This window comes from Oreochromis niloticus, linkage group LG14 (assembly GCF_001858045.2).
Source record: "Oreochromis niloticus isolate F11D_XX linkage group LG14, O_niloticus_UMD_NMBU, whole genome shotgun sequence".
Taxonomy (NCBI): domain Eukaryota; kingdom Metazoa; phylum Chordata; class Actinopteri; order Cichliformes; family Cichlidae; genus Oreochromis; species Oreochromis niloticus.
The window spans coordinates 30,681,929-30,701,222 of record NC_031979.2 but is presented as its reverse complement, the minus strand read 5'-3'; the positions used below and the strand labels follow the sequence as shown (position 1 = coordinate 30,701,222).

Below are 19,294 nucleotides of genomic sequence, written 5' to 3'. Positions count from 1 at the left end.
CAATTAGCATGAGCAAACCTGGTACCAAAGTCATTCATGTTTTAAGGGGGAAAATATCTGCATCTCTTACTCCTTTCAGGGCCTGCCATTACGAGCATGCGGACACATTAGTCAGGGCATTTGAAGGGTAAACATCCTGCCCTGTAACTCCATCTTTCAACGTAATGCATGCAAGGCAAACATGGACACACATGTACACATGAGGCTTAAGTAAATAAACATGAGAACCAGCCAGCGAGCTACTACATTCCCTTACATCTGCTCTTGCCTCCAGTGGTCCCCTGCTGCAGCCTGGCCTGAAAACATCCCCAAGTCGAACAAAAGACTTTCCAGAAGCAGATTTGGGAATTCTCTACTTGGCGTTTACTCTATCCAGAGCAACAAAACAGAATCTGCTTCACAGTCAGAAACTATATGAAGAGTGTAGGCATATTATGGCAATTACTACTGGTTTTCCTTTGTGTTCCTAGATAGATAGGAACACAATAGAAAATAAAAATGCAAGCAATGAAACCAAAAACTCAAAAAAAAAAAAAAAAAAAGCTGAAATCACAAATAAATATGCACATACGGAAGTCGAAAATTACGGGTGGCTTTTTCATATAAGCTACTGCACAAAACAGAACATGGTATTATGATGAAAGGGACATTGTTTATTAACTTATGAAATAAAGCATGTTGCTTGGGATGGAAATGACACTTGTGACCTTATGTAATGACAAAAGAAAAAGCACAGGCACACCATTAAACCACCAGACTCCTCAGTTCACATGCAATCTGACTGGCCAAGGATTAAAGATGATCCAGTGAACTTGGCTCTGCAAGAGCTCCCTGACAGAGAAGAGAAGGAAAGCTTGTCCTTATCGGGTCTGCAGTTGGCCTTTGGGTTTGTGAAGGTGCCAGATAATGTCTCGTCCAATCTCCTGCAGTTACTCTCTGTGACACAGGCCAGGCCTTTGCTCTGTCACGAGCTAAGCCTGTTGTCATCTGAACCAAATCCCCAGAAATCCCTCCTCCACAAAAACAACACAGACGGTTGTTGCTGTTTTGTATCTACAGTCATAGATCATGTAAAACATGCCCTGGGAAACACAGTTTGGCTTGGATGCGTTTCAGGCTGCTGGGTAATTTATTTTATATACATTTTTACTGATTCTGCTCAAAATATGAAAAGGTACGATGTTTAATTTCACAAAAAAATACCTCTCTACTTTTTCTTGACGGAGAGAGAATATTCAAAAAGCTGATTTAATTGCACATTAAGCAGAAAGTGCAGCCCTGGTCACAACCACCTAGCAAGCATACAATAACAAAAATAATGGTGAAATAAAAAAGCAGTTGAAACTTACACACAGAATAAGAGAATGAGAGAGCGCCAGGAAAAGCTTGAAAGCCTCCTGAAATATTAATATCTCCTGGGATACAGCTGTGCTCTGGAGAACACTGATGACAAGTATCATTTATTTAGCAGATCTTCATAGTTCTCAGTGAAACATCATTGACAGATTTCATGTTTTGATTGCAGGGGCTTTTTGTGAATGTCCTCTTGTTTTGCCACATTCACCCCTTCCTCATATGTTCCTGCAGGGGCCTGCCGATGCTTTGGCATGGCGCGGGCATTACATTAGATCTACAGTATGTTGAGAAAACATGAAACTCTTACGATGAATAATTCATTAGCCGAGTGCTCATGAATCATGTATAGATTATCTAGTGCATATTTTATTAATAGGATTGTCTTAATTGAGTTGCAGAGAATAAAGCAAGGATTAATCTTGAAATGAATATTAATGAGGTCTGCGGCTGTGAGGGATGACTGCAATGTAAAGTATGACCAAAGAAATGTCTCCTTTGTAGATCTAGAGTAGGAATCTAATCTAATAGCGCTTTATTCAGAAATACAAGGAGTAAAGCAGCGCAAATGTGCTGTGGTAAAATTACACATGCAAATTTAATTTAAAAACAGTTATCGCTGCTCTTCTTCACATGAACAATCAAATATGTAGAGAGAGGACCAATAATATCTGAAATCTGGAGACTTTCAGCAAATGGGAAAAGTAAAGATTTTATTTTATTTTCATCAATTTAAATACGGGTTTCGAGGACTTTAAACCCCTCCTCTGTGAAAGTGTCTAGCAGAGGGGCCTTTGTGACAACTGCCTCTGTGCACTCCACTTTCAGCCATTTTTCCCTCCTTCTTTTTGATGTTGTCTCTCCCAATCTATTTTCATCCTGACAGACAAATGAAAGGTCCGTCCACGGCTGGCAGTTCATTTCGCTGGCAGGTGGCAAACAATTAGACACAGCAAATAGAGGCTGGAGAGGGAGTGACATGAAAAGCATGAGACAAAGTTGTAAATGTGGTCAGCAGCCTTTGTGTAAAAGCATTTCAAAAATAATACTCTTTGCCGCGGCGACTCATTTCAGGCTGCCACTTTCCATTAAGGATGTGAGCGGTGAGGACGATGGCTGGCTGCGGTGTGGTGCGTGGCCACTTCTGTTCAATCTGTCATCAACGCCCAGGAGACCCCCACCCTCTAAGCTGTCCAGTTTCCACATACCCCTTCATCTTTTCCCCTATTCATCAGGCTCACCTCAACCCAGCTCAGCAACAGCATGCATTAAGGAGAAGGGAGGCCCCCATTGTTGCTCCTGACTCGGTGGGTCCTCTGCTTTCTCTCTGAGGTCTGAACGTGAAAAACTCTGACCAACTAAGTGGTTTCCAGAGGAAAGGGTTAGTTTTGGTTTGTGCCAAACAAACTTAAATTACTTTATGAAAAATGATTATTTCAAAACTTTATCGGCCACAGGAAACAGAGTTCGGAGGAACTGATGCTTGAAATCCCTGTAGAAGCAGGTTTGTAAACATACAAATCCAAAAAGATTACTGTGTGGTTTTATCTAATCCAGGAATTTACATAAACTGCAGCAGACCCACCATGCCTCAGATACTGTTTTTAAACATAGGAATCCTTTGCTTTGTTGAAAGAATACAATACAAGTGGCCTGAAATGAAAAAAAGATGTGCTCCAAGCTTCCAAGCTACTTAGAAACCATTAGTGATAAACTGAATGATAAGGTAAACCCTGAGGATTTACATCACTGTTCTGCAGCCGCTCAAGATGCTGCACACACCCAAACATACTGACAGAAATCCACCAATGATTCAACTCAAAAAAAAATTTTTTTTAGGAAAGATCTTTTCTTTCCTATTATTTCTTAAAAGTATGAAAATCAAACCCTTTTGTAATCCATCGCAGTCGACATGAAGTTCTAATGTCATGCTTCATCCAGTGATGTAATGACAAACCAATGATACTGTGACTTTCATTTAAAAAATGCAAAACAAATGTTCACCTTGACAAATCTGAAACTCAATAAAGAGTGTTCATTGATTTTCATGCAGAAAAAAAAAAGGAGGGATTATTTGCAATAATATCTTGGTGCTGTTTGGGGGGGGGGGGGGGGGGGGGGTGTTAGATTTAGCTGGCAGAGAAAAACTGAAGCACCATCATAGAAATGATTCACTTCCTCACCTGTCAAAGGAGTGAAACTGCATGGGCAGCATGGCCTGGGCCTTGGCAGCAGGGTCTGGATAAGATAAAGGTTCCACCCCAGCCTCCATGCCCTCCACTGGAGCCGCTACCAGACTCTTCAAAATCTCTTTGACATTGATGCCCTTGTTGGGCTGACTGATGCTGGTGACAGAGGAGGTCAGTTTCAGCACCTCCACACTGGAGGATTCAGACAAGCTCTCCTGGGACTTGTTCACCTCTGAGGAGAGTGTAGATATGAGGTCATTCACGGCACTTGTCCCTCCAACGCTGTGGTCCACGTCAGACCCATTAAGGACGCTGGCTACCTGCTCCTCTCCGATCCCAGAGTCTGTGTGGGGAAGAAAGCTTTCCGTGTGGAAATCTTCTGATGGCACAAGATGGTCTTTACTGCATTCAAAAGTTGGAGCAGTTTCTGTAAAATATGCACAGAAAACTGAAAGTTAAAGAGGCTGAGACTAGCGTTACCAACATAAACATAGTACATTCATTATAAATGATAAGTCTAGTCATAATTTTTTTCATTTATGACTGACTGAGTCAGAAATAAGTACGGTCTAATGTGTGGTATGTAATGTTTACTGGATAAACAAGTTAATTATTCAAACTGTGTCAATCTCTACACTAAATAGGGCACCATATATCACGCATTTTAAAAACACAGTCAGTAGTCTGACAGGTGCCAAAATAAAATTAAGATAGAATTTCTTGAGATAGAAGAAATTGGTATTTTTAATGGTTTTTAAGAAGCTGAGTAAATATGATACCAGTATTTGTGAGGACAGATAAATTCCATGGCTTAGTTTACAGTCGTCCCCAAATAGTAAATTTAGCATGTGTAGAAAGAGCCACATGCCAGGACAGTTTCTTACCCACAAGTTCTGATTCTCTGGTGAGATAATGTTTTTCCCCCCTCCATGGTAATAAGCATGAATCCTTTTCTTCAGCTTTCTTCAGCCTAAAGTCATGTCTATTTAACAGTTTGAGCTAGTATTCTGGGAATTAAAAAACCCCCCACTGCACTGTGCATCTCTACATACATGAGGAACTTAGTCATTAAAATTAGGGTCTATGTATGGATCGAGTCTTTTTTCATTTTTCCTGAAAATGCAGAGGTGCCTCTCTCACTCTCACTAGCTCATCCTGACCCAGCGGCAACCTAGATGCAAGGGTGGCCATATTAATATTCATCACATGCCCCCTAACGAGGTCAACAGGGCTTGATTTAGCCAGCAAGTCTACTGGCTTCCTGGTCCATCAGACAATCGTCTGCCACATGCCGTCTGGAAAATTCCCCCATTTTCTGGTGAAATTTATGAAGGCGGCAGTGTGCCTCTCTCCTCCCAGCAACCTCTATGATCCCATTCTCCTCTGGTGGATTGCTTGCCTAATGGGGACTGACAGATGGGGCTGAAAATAGCAAGCCTGGCTCCAGTGCCCCAAAAACCCAGAGTAGTTGGCCAGCATGCGGCCGTTTTCTCATCTTTTAACTTCTTGCTGCTCATCTTCACTTTCTTTATTCAGTGTGTTAAACTTACATGTTTCCTTTGGCCTCTCTCCTCTTCCCGTTTCTTTTATTCCCTTTACCTTTTGTGTGAATTAAAGCTGATAAAGTGTACTCACTCGTGCATTTCATAATAGTAAGTTGGCACTGCAGCAGACATTGTGCTCAGCCTTTGTAGCCAGCCACTGATTTCCTTTCATGTGACTTAATGTATGATTTATGACTTGAGGCATGTACTTCCTTTCATTTCAAAGAGAACGCTGATACCTATTCAAGTTCATAACCACCATCTCCAGCACCAGTGTTCTTGCTTCCACATTTAATTTGCTGCGGTGCAATTAGCAGAGCTCATGAATAAATCATAGGTGAGTCAGTGGAGTGCAGCAGGATATCCCTGTTATTTTACTGAATGAGCGCTCATAGACTGGCACTAGAAGGACCAAAGACACTTAACATTTGTGTATATCAGACAGTCACTTCAAACTGAGATTAGCTGAGCAGAAAAACAAGTTTAATCAGAGAAAGGCCTGGCATAGCAGTCCACACCTGTGCTGGTTGGTGAGTTGATCTCCTGACGCATGCTGCGGCCTGACTGGCTGCTTATCCTGACGGTCTCACGTTGGGGCTCCAGGATGTCACGGTATTTGGAAACCATGAGGACAGAGATGAAGTATACCACAGCTAAAGCCAGGAACTGGGCTTGCTTACTGTCATCCTGTAAAGAAGTATCACACAATGCCACTTTGTATTTGGAATATGCATTTTGACACAATCCACTGCTGGTGTCTTAAACGCTTCTCACAGTATCTTACATACAAAGCATGAAAGTCACAGCGAGTAAGCTAAATATTCTCAACATATTTCTAAATTTGCTTTACATGCATGTTGATTGCAGTATGTTGTGGATTCCACCCCTGCTAACCTGCAGGGGTGGAATCCTCTTTTCACACTCACTACTTCACCTTTGTGACAAACACATGTCTGGACTCACCACATCACGAAACACCACAGCACGGAGTCGATTGATATCCACATCCTGCAGAAGGCGATCGGGGTCCTTGATGGGAGACAGGTTACTAGGGAGAGTCTCTATGGCTGTCTAAAGCAGAGAGACGACAGGACGTGACATGCTACTCTGTTTCATCAAAGCTCACCTTTATGTATTTTTTTTCTTTCAGATTATTTTAGGGATTAGAAAAAAGATAAAGATCATAGAGCTTAAATAAATCTGCTGATATGGTGGGTTCAAAGTCAGATTTAGCATCACTGGATATTCAGATGATACAAAGAACTGTTTGTCCCTCTACGCATGTCACATTATGAGCACTGGTCAAAGTGTTCTTACAGTGGTGGTTGTCATGCTTTTTTGCCATGAATCACTTCAAAAGCTGGAAAACAGTTCACACCCCACGGGCTGCAAATTTTTTTTATCAATAATGAACAAAGAAAATTTGATCTGTATTTTATTTTAGTGAATTAAAGATCAGCAGTACAGCATCAAACTCTTGCTTACTTTCCCTACAAAAAACATTTTTTCAACTTTGATCTCAATTTAGCTTTTATATAATTCATTTGGATTTGTAAACAAGGAGCAGCAAACAGAACAGGGGACTTTAATTTCTAGCGGCTAAGTCATCAGACTAGCTGCTGCAATATTTTGGACACTTGAGACATGTCATATGTGGCATCACATCCTACCTTGCTGGTAGCGTTATGCAGGATTTCCTGAGTCTTGTTGTTGAGAATGGAAGACGTATTTCCCCTTTCCCTGGGTCTCTGCCTGCACTCCAGACAGTTTCTAACAGCCACACAACACACTGCGCACAAACCAACACACACACACACACACACACACACACACACAAAGAGTAGATAAATAGGCTTATTTGAGAGTTAAGTGGAAATTAAATGTTAATAAAAGGCACAAACTCCTTGAAACGAATCAGTTATCTCTGATGACTATTTGTTCCAGGCTGTCAGGAAAGATAGCAGGAGTAAAATCAGCAGGCAGACTGATTTCACACTGAAGCCTGTGATGACAAATTGTATGTTTGCACCAAGGACACTGTGTAGTCTGAAGGCTATTTTCTATCCCCCAGAGCACAACTTGTGAGTCAACAATCAAGCAAACACAGGCTCGCCAACACACAAACCCACAGGAACAAACAGATACAGACAGATTTTGACTCACTTTGTGTTTCAAATACTTCATCCAAAACATCTGAACTCTGAATCTTACAGCTGTCCACATTTTAGTGACTCTGAATTTAGGCTGTTATTGCCTCTTTATTTAAATATAATTCATCTGATCTCTATTATATGAAATGTCACATGCAAACAGGCACATGGGCAGAGAGCACCTCACAGAGTCCTATGAGACACTAATGACAGACACAAAAGGCTAGCATTTGCAAAGAGAACCTGATCAAACTGCAAATGACTCTCTCTGCTTGCTCTGAATCCCAAAAAATTGTGACTCATTTTTCACCGATAGAAACTGCAGCAAAAGCCTGAACATTCTCCAATCTAGTATACAATTAGCAAACCATTTCTAAATTAATTAGCTTTTTATGATTTTCATGGATTAGAGGATTTATCAGAATATGTGAAGAGACTACCGTCATGGCATTTTCCACCTCATTCACCTTTCAGTATACAATCACTACATAAAGATATGTTAATTTAATTGCTACCTCACTGCACTGACTTTTACTCATTCACATCTCTGGCCACAAACGTATGATCACCATCTTACCAAGTCTGAGGCACTGACGCATCAGGCCGCCTGAGGACATGTTCTTTTCAGCCTCGATCTCACTGAAGTTGAGGGAGCTTGAAAACACCAAGACATCCACCATGACCATGAGACGGGACAGGAAAGAGATGGCGGTCTCTGAGGACATGCCCTGTGTTGCCTCGATGTTCTCTAAATCAGTCTTGAAGAAGCAACAAGGGAGACATGATATATGCACATTCGCACCACCAGCTGTGGTTAAAATGTGATTATTTAAAGGAAACGTGCAAAAAATGTGAAAAGGTAGGCATGTCACATCTATTAATACAGTACAGAATGTGGCTGAATTTTCCACAGAGAAATTTAGGCCAGAAAATAGGAAACATCATATTTTATAAGTGGTCTAAATAGGGTGTCTAAGAAAGTAGAGCTAGAATTAAAAACAGAAACTGGTGGAGCATTGGATCTGAGTTTAAGTAAATGACACACACACACACACACACTCACACACACACACACATGCACACACCAGAAGTGGGCAGTACATATCTATTCAGATCTATTCAGATCGAATCAACGACAGATTCTTTTATAACTATAGTGCGAAATTCACCGAGAGCAAATAAAGTAGCGATAGAAGTACTAACCTTGGTACTCTACACAGGCACAAATGAAAAAAAAGAAAGAGGGGAAAAAAATAAAATCAAAATCAATTTCAATTCAAGACTGCAAATTAAATCTTATAATTGTACTAGAAAGATCAAAGTAAACAAGAAAGGCACACAGGGAAATTAATTACAAGCATAAGAAACTGTGCCAAAATAATGTCTCAAGCATTAATTATAGCAGGATGAAGCTGAACAAACAAAGCCCCAATCAATAAACACAAACAAGTATTCTTTTTATCCCCCACAGGTACAAACTGAATTGTTAGACCATAGACGGAGCAGTTATAATAAACTACCACTAGATGTCATTATTCCCCTTCACTAAAGTCAGTTTACTTACCGAAGGAGACGTAGCTGCTGAGAGAAGGGGCAAAATCCCTCCACAGGCGATAATGATGTTGTCAACCATTTGCGAGATGAGATGGATGGTGTTGTGGACAAAAATGATGTTCTCATTGCTATTAACAAAGTCCATGACCGATTTAGTCGAGTGACTGCAAAGAGAGGTAGGAGGGGAAAAAACGCAAGCATGTGTTACTCGCTTCTATAAAACACAGGACAATTTACTGTGCTGTAAGCAAAGAAACAAAAAAATCAGATGAATAAGAATCTAATATCCCTAAAATAGTAATCAAACTTTGTGTTAGTTCTGGTAAAGGGGTAGTAAGGGTAAGTTTCACTAGGTGCACTATGCTCACCCTCCCTCTCACTGGCTCTCATGTGCACATAAATCACTTCACACACCTCCTCCAGACATGGACGTCACTCTCCAGTGCAAACAGCAGGTCAGTGAGCAGTCTCTGGTGCATGGCTGACCATTTGAACTCTGGGATGCGGAACATTGTAGTGCGTGGGCCAGGGCTGAACTGACGTCGTTGTTCCTCTGTCATGGGCGTCCCCCTGAAGCCAAGATCCACATGTATGTCCCTTTCCATTTGGGTGATCAGGCGGCCATGCAGACTCTGATTGAAGACCAGTTAATTACTTAAACAAATTAATCTGGAATCACATATACAGCCAGTGAGATTCATGAGATACTGAAGCACATTATCTAAGTGTACTTATCTGATCAATAGCTCGCCCAAAATCAGATATAACCCTACTGTCATACTATTACTTGCAAATGATAAATTGCCAGGTTATACCGAGTCCTCAAATAACCTCTTAACGCCTGCAGGTACAGAAAAAAAAAACCCCAAAACAAAAAGCAGCCCAGTGGAACCACGAAACCGCTTTAAGATGAATGAGTCAGCAAGGTGCTGCAAAAGCCCTGTTTAAAAAGCAATGGTGATAAATTCAACATGAGCAATTATGCAACAGCAGAAAAGGATTTAAAAATAAACTCTGTTCCCCACAAGCCCTCCATCATAGTGACCCAGTCCAAGCAAAAGATCCTGACCTCTGAGAAAGAGCACAGCTCATAAGGGGAGCAATGAATAAATCCCAGGCGATTGCTGCAGAATAATGCTTTGTCTATTTCTACCCTCATGTTGGCTCAGCCAACTATTCCACCAGCCCAGTTTCCCGAGTCTCAGAGGGACGATGCCTGTGTGCACCAGGCCTTCCTGTATCCATTATAAGTGCAGTTGGGGAAAAGAATGATCTCTGTGGGCCTGTTAATATAGAACTGTTCAAAAGGGCTAATGCTTCCCTACAATGACCTTAGCCTCACTTCTTACTTTCCTCTCTTTTTCAACTCTACCTTTTTTAAAATTCAAGATCATTTCATTCATCGGTTATAATTCCCTCCTGGATAAAAGCTTTCAAATTGGTGGTCATGTCAGTGAACTTTTACCATTTCCTCTATTTAAACTTTTTGTTTTTAAATCTTATTTTACATGAGGGAACCACATGATTTAATTTCACACTAACCTGGGTGGTGGCTGTAGTCTGAATCTTCTTCGTGTCCTTGTCTTTGCCATCATCTGATTTTTCTGTGTCAGAAGTGTTGGTTGTCGCATCTACACCGCTGCTGGTCTTATTAGACACGAGGTCCCCTTCAGATTCAGCTGCCACTGTCCCCTCAGTCACCTCTGGGTTTTTAGAAGAGGTGTCAGCCTCAGCACCGGAAACAGAGCTGATACCCTCCAGGGCTGTTTGCAGTTCAAATTCATCTTTCTCCAGTATACTGGGTAAAGAGCTGCGTGTCATGTGGACTAAAAGGCTCAGTTCAGTATTGGCACTGTTGTGGACTGGTGGCTCTGGGCTTGGAAGCACCAAAGGCTCATTTGGATTGAGTTCATGCAGTAGCTTGTCCTCCATGCTGCCTGCCACCTTTCCAAACAGGAAGCTGTTACTGTGAGGGATGCTGTCCTCATCTAGGGTAATGAGAGGGGCTACATTTTGGTCATCCATGCTGCCTTTTGCCAACAGCACACTGTTAACATTAGTGTTTAGCTTGTCCACAGCAGCACAATAAACATTATCCAACAGGGAATCCACCTCCACCAATGCTCCATTTTCAGATACTCCCAAAGGTTCAGAGGATAGGTCCAGATCGTCCAGCTTAACCTCCGTAGCCTCCACCTTCTCAGCCTTGATGTCCACCAGGAGATCATGAACTTCAACCCGGACTCCATCTACCAAACCCTCTGTTCCTTTGAAACCCTCTTCAGACACTTTACTTTCAGCCAGCAGATTGCGCGAGTCTGAACTCTCATACTCTGTCTCACTCTCAGGTGTCTGGGAGTTATCATCTATTTCTCTGATCTCGATCACACCCTTGATGCCAGAGGCTTGAGCAGACAGACCAGAGATGGTGCTGACCAAACCCTTCTTCCCCTTCTTAATATTCTCCTCCTCCTGACGTTGGTACTCTTCATACATCTTAGCCAAGTACTCTTTATGTGCTTCATATGTCACCTATAAAAAGGTCAGTTTTACAGACAACATCAGCTACACATTTATGATGCAGCCAGCTGTGAACTGACAGCGGAGACAAGACCGAATGAATAGCAATGTTTCCACGGACGGCAGAGGTCAGTGTTTCTTCTTTGCTGTACAACACAGCACTCACCTTTGAGTGGGCTATGGAGAGTGTGTCCACCCACACGCGCCATCCTCCCCACTCGTACTTGATTGCATGGTAAAGCAGAATGCGAAAGATGTTGTACACCATCTCCGTGATTTTCTGCTCTTCAGTACTTTTAGGGTTAATGTAGCCGAGAGAAAACATCCAGTCCTGCCAAACGGAACACTGAAGCAAACACCTGCAAAAGGCACATCAGTCAGCTAATACAATCTGCGTAGGGCAAGTATTTAATCCTCTTACCTTTAGTTTTACATTTCTAATTAGGACTGGTGATATAAAATAATTTAAACCAATTAATATTCTGCTTCTTTCCTACATCCTTGTTTCTACCAAAAGAGCAAATCATGTTTTTTTGACCATTTCTATAATGATTTTATTGTTATTTTATTGCCAATATATATAAAAAAAATGAGCAGAGTACAAAAAACATGAACTATTTTCTTTATTTTAGATCAACAGATTGACATGCCACAGCATTTTGACCTTTTAATTTAGGCTAATTAGTGTTCTTGATTTAGGCCAGAGGTTTCCTAGGGTCGGTAAGCTAATTGCTATGTGCACTAAGATAGTGTGCATACGGATATGAGAAGGACAAATCTGAGTGAAAAAGTGAGAAAGAAGAAATGAGCAAGTGCCAAAAACTGTCATAGAAACATCTGCTGGAGAACACATGCACGTCCAAAGATGATTTAGCATTAATTAAAGATGGTAATGTTTAATAGGCTGATACATTAACCAGCAGGATAATTAATGGCATGGGAGGGCGAAGGTGGCTTGATTCTGCTCACCGTCTGTTCTCTCGGCTGTTGCTGAACAGTTTGATCATATCCGAAAGGAATAGGCGACGAACCTCCATCAGCTCTGTGCTGGGGGCAGAGCTCTTCAATAAAGTCGCTACTACCTTGAGAATCACTGATATCACATCCATCCAAACACAAAAATGTGCAGGTATTATCTATGCTGCTAGATAATCAAGTACATTGGAAAGCAAAGGACTGTGACAGAGAACAGGCTCACTTGGGTTCTGAATCTTGACAGTAGAGTCAGGCTCAGGATGAGGTTTGTGAACTACCTGCGTGCACACCTGCTCCGTCAGAATCTGGCACAGAGGGCGATGAAAAGACGTCAGTCACACATACTGTACATAAAGACCAATGTCGGAGTAATGCTAGCACATTGGAGTGGAAAATGTTTTGTTACCTCGTAAAGAGTGTTGTAGGTCGTCACAGTCACAGTGTTTGTGTGTAGCATGAGCCTCTCTCCCAGGAGAGTAAACAGGCTGTGTGTGTGCATGATCTCCACCTTTCTCCTGTAGATAAACACAATCACACACACAAAAAACACAAACACACACGCACACGCACACACACACACACACACACACACACACACACACACACACACCGGCATAATGGGAAAGTGGCTTGTTTAGAGCTCCCTAAGCCACTGAAAGGATCAGTGAGTGCCGTCAGCTTGCTTCCCAGTTCTCACCCACGGGGAGCCAGGCTCTGGAGACAAGTGTCAGGAACTGCCTGCTGTCATAAATTGGGGGAATTTTGTTGGAGGTGTGTAAGATAACGAAGTTATCCTGTCACTAGGAAAGGCTCCAAGATGCAACAGAGGCATACCACAGGTGAATTGGTTCAACAGTGACAAACTGCATGGGCAAACAGTATAAGGACTGCTGTCACAATGCAAACCTAAAGCTGCTTTACTCTGACTAAAGACAAGTTGGAAATTTCCTAATAAATTTCAAAATCTGTATTTTATAGAGGCTGGCAAATTGGACACTTTGGAGAGCAGCATTTCTCTCAACTGTATAAATATGGAAATTTAGGAGAAAAGGGCAGAGTGATGATGCATAGCATGCTGAGCTTTACAGTCAGTTACCATCACCATAAAGCAGAAGAACAAGCTTTGTTGTAAATGCTTTCATGAATGTAAATCCAGACAATGCCACTTTAAACTAGCAGTTGAGACAATATTAGGCACACTGTTTAAAATATGGGAATTGGATGTGAGCTATTTAGTGAAAAAAGATTAAATACCCTGCTATTAGAGAGATAAGGAAATCATACAGCTGTAAGCACATTAAGATCTGACATTATAAACCTCCCATGTCATATTCACAAGGATTTTTAAATGTTTAGTTTTATGATTGCGGAGTGAGCAGTTGAAGTTATTACCAAAAACTGGGATTTGAGCAAAACTTGCACTTGAAAAATGTGCAAATATCTTGTATTTGCTTTCTCTCGTGCTCTTTTTTCCAGTTTTCTTCTACTGCCTGTAGAATTAATTTATTTGTTTATCAGGTTGACCCATCAACCCAGACAGAATAGCAATATCTACCATCACCGTGCTAATGAATATACATAACAAATCAAATTATTATTAAAGACTCATAACCTCAAGAAAACCCTTTTAATCCATTATGAGCTGCACTAGCGCTTATAGGGAACTGCCACTGTGCATTACCTTCTGCGAAAGCTATTAAAGGGCAACGTGAGGATTTAGGCTTTTCAATTGCGCCTGAGGCTTATGCTTGCCATTTCTTTCCATTCAGCAGGCACCAGTAACACTAACTGATGCACCGCTATTGTTAACTCACCACCCGCATATCTTTCCCTGCAACCTGCATTTTAAACCATAAGCTTTCTACCCGTAGGCACTCTCTTTCCCCTCTAATGTCCAGAATACTGATCATATGCTGATATCCTAGTGAGTATTTTATTATTTATTTTACACTGTGAGACGGTAACCTGGGCTTCTTCTACCCTTCTCAAGTGAATTAATGGTTTACGGGCAAATTGCCAAGAATTCAGGTGTTCAACAAGGAAGTGCACCCACATTTGCAAAGCTGGCATCAAGTCAAGAGGTTTTGGCTCTTCCGTGTTGCAGAAACAGATGATACTTCTCTCTCTCCAAAACCTAATTTAGAATTTTTCTGTTTCTATCTTACCAGCCTATGAAATCTTAAATTGGACACGGGCATGAACAAAACTAAAACCATTTTATATGAGGCATGATTAAAAAGTTCCAGGACTCTAACCAAAAAAAGCCAAGATATCCACCTGCAATGCTCCCAGCACTCCTGCTATTTTTAGATCATTCTGGACACCTTTACTTGGGCAATTGCTTTGCATAGTGGAAATCCTCCACTGTGTAAAAACAGCACCTCTTTAACTTTATTGTGTTTTTGGTTTTGAAGTACACAGGGAGGCAAATCTGGTAAGTAGAGTGAAAATTGTGCTGATGCAGCCCAAAAAAACCAAAAAACTTGCTGTGAGCTCCTGCACTGCACGATGGCATGAAAGCACGCCTCGCCTTTAAACACATTAGATTGGTAGAGTGGAACTTTGGGTTGGTTCTGTAGCCTCAATCTGGGGGGTGGAACTGGGCTGAATTCAATGCACAACCTCAGATGATGAGTATGCTCAAAGATATGCTCCTTACATAATGTGAGACATAGAGGCTTTGGCACAGAGGGGATTTTGTCTCTTGATATGAACAATGGGCCAGTTTAACAAAGAAGTTAAATCAACAGCATGTGACCATAACAGTTCTTAAATGGTGCAATTCAAATGTAAGCAGTCCAGAGGTACACAGAAAGTTCATCCTAAAGGGGACTAGGATTGAATTTAAATCATGTAAGAAGTCTCAGGGAATTTTTAAATTGCATATTAGATATTACAACATTACATATTAAGTTTCATTAAGCTTTAGATTAGTCACTATAAAATGCATAAGTGTGTGGAATTACAAAGTTATGTTAACTCACTTATGGCCCAAATGCTTAAGGAAGTACCCAAGGACTTTCAGGGTCTGCACACGAATGCTTTCACTCTTGGAGGCCATGAGCTTGTAGATTACCCTGCAATATAAACAAGCAGTGAAAACTGGTGACAGTACATGGTCTTGACAGAGTATCGCCCTGATGATAAAAAGGCTCTGCACCGGTTAGCAGACAACAGCTTCCTCTCAGAATGAATTTACATTAGCATCAAAATCTGCTACGGAAAACACAAGCAATTTCCTTAGAACTCACTTGTAATGCTACACTGTGTGCATTTATATTTTATAGGATCACATCGGGCAAGTTTGATCATCACATACAGTGAAATCAATATGGTAATATTGTTACTTTCCTATGCATATTTTTTTCCCTCATTGAACATATGAATTATTCATGCACCACACAGGCACACAGCATCAGCACAAGCGTTAGGTGCTTAGGTTTATTTTGCGAAATCACCTCTTCATTTTGTGCCTGAACAGCAAAGAGTCTTTCCCTGAGGGGCTTACCGTATTCCATTTCTCTGGTCAAAAGCAGGGATCATAGAGGCTGGATGCTCAGACATGAGGGCCACCACCAGCTGCAGCACATCATGCAGATTCTCGTCCTGCAGTCAATCCAGTGGAGAAAGAAAGAGTTAGAAAAACAGAGAGCACAGCTTTTCTTCTAAACAAAAAGACTCCTTATTAAGACTAATAAAAGTGCAGTAAAGGCAGAATTTAAACAAACTGCAATTACAGAATACAACTGAGACTCTGATACAAGATAAAAAAATCAGTACAAGAGCAGGGACCAGTTTTTGCACATCAGAAATTGCAACGTCAGTTGCAAACTAATTTGGCAGTTAAAGTGTTAAAATAAAAATAAACCGCTTCTAGAAGAGCAATTATGAAAATGCACTGTGACCTCGAAGCTTAGAGCAGCAAAGTGATACAATAACACACTGAGTTAATTTACTAGGAGCCGAGAGTCTCAGAGGTACCTCATGCATTGTTAACAAGTAGTTGAGGATGCTCTGTAGCTCATCCTCCTTCACACCTCGATCCTGAAAGAGTGCAAAGAAAATTAAATATTAGAGAGGCTGAAAAAAGGCTTCAGAGCTTTTATGATTTTCCATCAATTCGTTTGAAATTGCTTGAGGTGAAACACAAGAGTTTTGGCATCTTCAGTGTCAATTTTCATTGTTGTACTCCGAACGGGTTTACGATCGATGCACCTCGTTTCTGCAACAAAACCGTATTGAACAGACAGATAACTCCAAACTTGATTTTTGCTCGGTGTTAAAATTTGATACGTCTTCTTCCCTGCCCCTGGATGCGAGCACGATAATTAACTGCAGAAAAAAATAATATCATAGGATGTAAGCAGCAACATGCCAACTTATATTATATAAATAACTGGACAGCCTAATCAAATGATTTATATGTGTGCAGTAACTGTAATTTAGTAATGATTTTCACGCAATTTGTTTATTTTTTTTAATAAGTGGTGACTTGAAGGGTCTGATTTTGTCAACAACAGTCAGCAAACCTGCGTGCAATAAAGAAAAACTAGCTGAAGCAAAGAGAAACAGCAATTTGTAAAGTTGAAACTCACAAATATATCTTCACGCAATGATGAAATAATTATTAAAACTGTCTTTTTTTCTTTTTACTGATACCATTAAACTTTTCATGCCCAGCTAGTTTCCTGAATTTATTAAGGAGCAGGCCAGGAGAACATTAAAGGATAACAGAGGAACGATCTCCATATTTTCTCAGTGCAGCCGTGTGAGGAGCTATGAGGCACAAAGACAGGTGGGATATACCTTCAGGATGAGTTGCTTGAGGAAGAGAAGCATGAATGCCCGCAGAGAAATTATTTCTTTCTGGGTTGGCCTTGGACCATCTGTGAAAGGAGAGATAAAAATGAGAAAGGAGGTACAGGAACCAAATAAAACATCTTCCTGTCATTTATTTTCCAGTCTTGTCTCAATTTTTAATATTTTACTGGTGATTTTTTTTTGTACCTTATCTGCAAGTTCCTTTTTGATGTTTTTTAATAACCTTAAAATATTTCTCTCATTATAGTCATATTTTCTGCTCCTCTGGGCTTTTGAGAAAAAGCTGGGGCGCCTATTAAAGCACGAGTGCCTATTTTTAGATTTATTTTGGGTATGTTTTGTTGTTACAGTTTTTGGTCTATGATGTTCTTTATTGATTCACTGGATTCACCTTCAGTGTGTGGATGAAAAGTTTCACCAACAGTCTAGTGTTGGGCATACAGCCAATCTCCCACTTTGTCATCAGAGCAGAACACGTACTCTGGCTTTATGCTTTAAGCCTGGGAGGGCTCATTTGGAGTATTCATCTTAAACGTATTCATCATCCACACTGCATCCAAACTCTGTGTATCCCACGTGGCCTTGGCCACAACACAGTACCCAGGCAGCCAGCCCAAGGTCACCTCTGTCACACCTGCCCGTCACACCTGCCAACATCTCATTAAATCTACGCAAAATGCCTTTGCCAACTTAAGGTCACTTTGGCACTCTGAAGTTAGCCTCACATTCTAACTTAGTCAACATGTGATGAGCTAAGTGCTGTCACCAGGTGTAAATAAAATAGAATGCCAGGAATGACAAAAAACACTGATTAACCGTCGTATCAAAGAGCTGCTCCCGTTGCAGTGATTTGGCTGGCACAAGAATTAATGTTGACACAATCAGCCACTGCTCATTATCATAAGCTCTTCTGTATTAACCAAAACATGTTTTCATGAGCAAACACTCTAATGGTCTCCAGCAACAGGCAGATCACAACAATACAGAGCTATTCAGACCGACACATCAGAAAATACAGGATGTGGCATACATTACCGCCTATGACAATACAAGCCAATCCCCTTAGGATTAGCAGAACTCTCACTGTAGCACAAAGGCAGGAAATCTGGTGCACACATACACATACATACATACATATATATATATATATATATATATATACATATATATATATATACACATACATACATATATATATATATATATATATATATACATATATATATATATACACATATATACACATATATATATATATATATATATATATATATATATATATATACATATATATATATATATATATATATATATATATATATATATATATATAATATATATATATATATATATATCTCTATACAGTTCATTTCTTATTCATCCTATGTAGCCAATAAGGTACACTGACAAAATCTGTTGCATTTACACAGGTAAAAATGACAGTAACAGGGTTAATCACAAAAACACAAGTGTTTAACGGAAAATTTGATACTTTTTTCATTGTCTTTCTTCTCCTCTCAGCCCTGATAAACTCTAACCTCCACCTTGGCAGAACACATGTTCATTTGAAATGGGGACCATGCCATGATGACAGATACAACTGCAGTAGACAACTGACCATCCTGCTCCAACAACCGGTCAATGTAATCAATGATGAGGCTCGCTGAGGTTGCAGGATGATGGTAAGTGCCGCTGCATCCTGACACTGATTAATAGAGGGAGAGACAAAAACCCAGGGCAGGGACAGAGTCTGACATAGAAGGGACGATAAGAACATTATTACTACAGCCGCCGCATCTCAGTTATTCGCAACCAATTATGCTCAGCAGCTCTGAACGGCCCTTGTTTCTCATTCACAGATTGCTTTACTTCCTGCGTCCCAAGGGCACAAGGAGAAAGCCTTTATTGAAAAGCGATTTATGTCCATGTGATTAATGCAGGAGCCTAATTTCAGGTTATGACTGATGACAATAACAAAGTTATGGCATGCACAAAAACATGTGTGACATCTATTGGTACAAGGGCTTCAATAGAAAAGTGAGTAAAGTCATTTGTTGAATGAATGTTTCTAAACAAACAAATTCTGACATAATGTAATAATCTGCAGTAGCACTCACTTTTTCCTTTAAATTTAGCCATGAGTTGCTTTTGCATCTTTTACCCAGGTTTAACCTTTTTTGTTATGGCA

General features: G+C 40.5%; 1 protein-coding gene across 7 annotated transcripts in view; it reads right to left on the bottom strand.

Annotated features, from left to right (window-relative positions):
• nbeab (neurobeachin b) overlaps window positions 1-19,294 on the bottom strand; it is a 200,757-nt gene that overhangs the window by 106,178 nt on the left and 75,285 nt on the right. For 4 of the 7 annotated variants that reach the window (XM_005455018.4, XM_025898038.1, XM_019367748.2 and 1 more), the window contains exons 14-30: window positions 17,092-17,171; window positions 16,267-16,329; window positions 15,794-15,891; window positions 15,270-15,362; window positions 12,692-12,800; window positions 12,509-12,590; window positions 12,280-12,403; window positions 11,477-11,669; window positions 10,333-11,322; window positions 9,205-9,422; window positions 8,801-8,954; window positions 8,440-8,448; window positions 7,814-7,994; window positions 6,757-6,875; window positions 6,050-6,157; window positions 5,605-5,773; window positions 3,537-3,969 (exon numbers count right to left, since the gene is read on the bottom strand). In XM_005455018.4, the coding sequence (XP_005455075.1) occupies window positions 3,537-3,969; window positions 5,605-5,773; window positions 6,050-6,157; window positions 6,757-6,875; window positions 7,814-7,994; window positions 8,440-8,448; window positions 8,801-8,954; window positions 9,205-9,422; window positions 10,333-11,322; window positions 11,477-11,669; window positions 12,280-12,403; window positions 12,509-12,590; window positions 12,692-12,800; window positions 15,270-15,362; window positions 15,794-15,891; window positions 16,267-16,329; window positions 17,092-17,171 (3,223 nt within the window). The remainder of the gene's footprint in view (window positions 1-3,536; window positions 3,970-5,604; window positions 5,774-6,049; window positions 6,158-6,756; window positions 6,876-7,813; window positions 7,995-8,439; window positions 8,449-8,800; window positions 8,955-9,204; window positions 9,423-10,332; window positions 11,323-11,476; window positions 11,670-12,279; window positions 12,404-12,508; window positions 12,591-12,691; window positions 12,801-15,269; window positions 15,363-15,793; window positions 15,892-16,266; window positions 16,330-17,091; window positions 17,172-19,294) is intronic. The other 3 variants (XM_025898037.1, XM_025898039.1, XM_019367747.2) reach the window with 2 other exon arrangements.